The following is a 2596-nucleotide window of genomic DNA, read 5'->3' on the forward strand; positions in this document are numbered from 1 at the left end:
TGTCCTTAGAACAGGTTTCGTGGCAGACGAACGGTACCAGTATACACCAACGTATATTTTATATTAATATTTCACTAACATTCTGTACCAAGGAGCAGAATAAGCTTTATGAACATGAAATTGAATATAGAGATAGTGTCCTGATCAGAATTATGAACTTGCACAAATATAAAAGTACTAACGTTGAAGTCTACTGTAAGAAGTTAAAGGAGCAATATAGAAAGGTGAACAGAACGTTGGTAAAATTCAGTCACAGAATTTCTTCTATATTAAAACCTCATTAAGTGCAGTTTATCCCATAGTACCAGCACAAAGTCACAGCTATGTAAAATAAATGAGAATCTACAGATTGCCTCTGATATACTTGGAAGAAAACTGGAAAACATCATATATCAGAGAAGGAAAGGCTTACTAACAATGCTACAGAGAATCAGTAAAGCCACTGAAAGACTTCAAAACTCTAGGAGATAAATGGAAAGAGGAAATTCTCTTGAATCATTTGATTAAAAAGTTGCAGTGCCTGGATTTGCTGCCCAGACCACAAGCACTTCTTGATGGATGTCTCTCTCATGGTTTCTTTCTGAAGAGTCTTCTGAGAGCTCCCATCAGGTCCTTATTCCTTAGACTGTAGATGAATGGGTTCAGCATGGGGGTGACCACACTGTACATCACAGATGCTCGTGCAGTTGAGTGTGAGTTTTGGGTAACAGAAGAACTAAGGTACACACCCAAGAGTGTAGAATAGAATAATGAGACAACTGAGAGATGAGATGCACAGGTGGAGAATGCTTTGTACTTCCCCTGTGATGATGAGATTGCACGTATGGAGGAAACTATCTTAGAATAAGAGTAAAGGATGCCAGCAAGAGGACCACCACCCAGCAGTACAGCTGCAAAGTACATCACCATGTCATTAGGAAAGGTGTCATTACAGGCAAGTAGTACCAGTTGATTAAGCTCACAAACAAAGTGGGGAATTTTCAAGTCAGTACAGAAGGACAGCCGCAATGCCATTGAACTCTGCAGCAAGGAATTCAATGCTGTTGTGACCCAGGACCCAAGAACCAGCAGTCCACAGAGGTGGCGATTCATGATGACCGTATAGTGCAGAGGGTGACAGATTGCCACATATCGGTCATAGGCCATCACCGCTAGAAGAAAGTTGTCCAAAACTCCAAATAGTATGAAAAAGTACACTTGGGCAATACAGCCTTCATATGTTATCTCCTTGTTCTGTGTCTGTATATTCACTAGCATCTTTGGGATGCTAGCAGAGGTAAAACAGATGTCAGCAAAGGACAGGTTGGAAAGGAAGAAGTACATGGGTGTGTGAAGATGGGAATCTGTAACTGTGGCAATGATAATGAGCAGGTTCCCAAGCAAAGTGACCAGGTACATGAACAAAAACAGTCCAAAAAGAAAGGGTTGCCATCGAGGATCCTCTGAAATTCCCAGGAGAATAAATTTTGAAATTTGTGTGTCATTTTTCATCTCCATATAGCTAATGTAACAAAAAAGGAAAAAGTAACCTGACACAATTACATTATTATATACAACAATATGTAACATTGGCCAGACAGAAAAGCTATATTTTATATTATACTGTCAAGACATTAATCCCTATTTTGTGTATGAGTGCATCATTTTTTTAGAGAATTCTCTTGTATGACTCACTTGGGACTACTACTTGAAGCCTTTACCCAAAAAGAGTCGAAGACAAATGTTTTTAATGAATTCTTTGTTATAGTTGGGAAATACAATATTGGTCATGTTCCATATATACTCCTGAGATTGTATTTTATCATGATCATTTTCTACCCAGTGATTAAATACATATAATGCATTAGTTCCATAATTAAAGATAGACACATAGTTTATTTTTTTAAAAAAAAGTCTCCAGGGATAATATTGTCTAATTAGCTCAAGTGGTCCCTGAGAGCCTGAAAGGAACAAAAATTTCCTTGATTCTGACTGCACTTCAAATCCAGTCAATCCCTTGAGGGGTCACAAAAACAATACAACATCAAAGCAAACTACTCAGAAGACAAAATATTTTATCAATTTGGTGTTCACATACTTATAGGTTGAGCTTCCATTTGGTGAAAAAATACAAAGAGAATAGAAGAACACATACAAAATCTAAGATTCATTATCCTGCACCATTGAAGATTAATTTGAATTTTAACTTACACATAATAATTGAATATATTATAGTATGTAATAAATTCAGATTGTATGTACATGTATATATGACCTAATAACCAAGTCTAGATAATTCACATATTTACCACCAGGAATCCTGGTGGTTCAAGCATTCGAAAGATTCCCCTCTCGATACTGTGAAGTTTATGGTACATTGGCTTCAGTCACCGCAGTGTGCAAAGTAGGGATCCATCTTCTTCATGTCTTGTTGTGACTCCCTGTCTTACTACTCAAGCTTCCCTATCCCTCAATTTCCACTCCTTAGCCTTGGAAAGTACTAATCTACTCAATTTCTGTAATAAAAATGTGTTAGGTTCCACAGTGAAACATTAATGTGACTAGTTCTGTGGCATGTGCCCGATACAGAAAGGCAAATACCAATAATTTATCATGT

At 37.4% G+C, this 2596-nt stretch overlaps 1 protein-coding gene across 1 annotated transcript; it reads right to left on the reverse strand.

The window, feature by feature from the left end:
* Nucleotides 1–227: 227 nt before the first annotated feature.
* Nucleotides 228–1807, reverse strand: LOC114710557 (olfactory receptor 19). The gene has a single exon (XM_028894717.2). It carries the CDS (start codon nucleotides 1567–1569, stop codon nucleotides 568–570), a length of 1002 nt encoding a protein of 333 aa, XP_028750550.1. The 5' UTR covers nucleotides 1570–1807; the 3' UTR covers nucleotides 228–567.
* Nucleotides 1808–2596: the final 789 nt, after the last annotated feature.

Source organism: Peromyscus leucopus, chromosome 12 (genome assembly GCF_004664715.2).
Source record: "Peromyscus leucopus breed LL Stock chromosome 12, UCI_PerLeu_2.1, whole genome shotgun sequence".
Lineage (NCBI taxonomy): Eukaryota > Metazoa > Chordata > Mammalia > Rodentia > Cricetidae > Peromyscus > Peromyscus leucopus.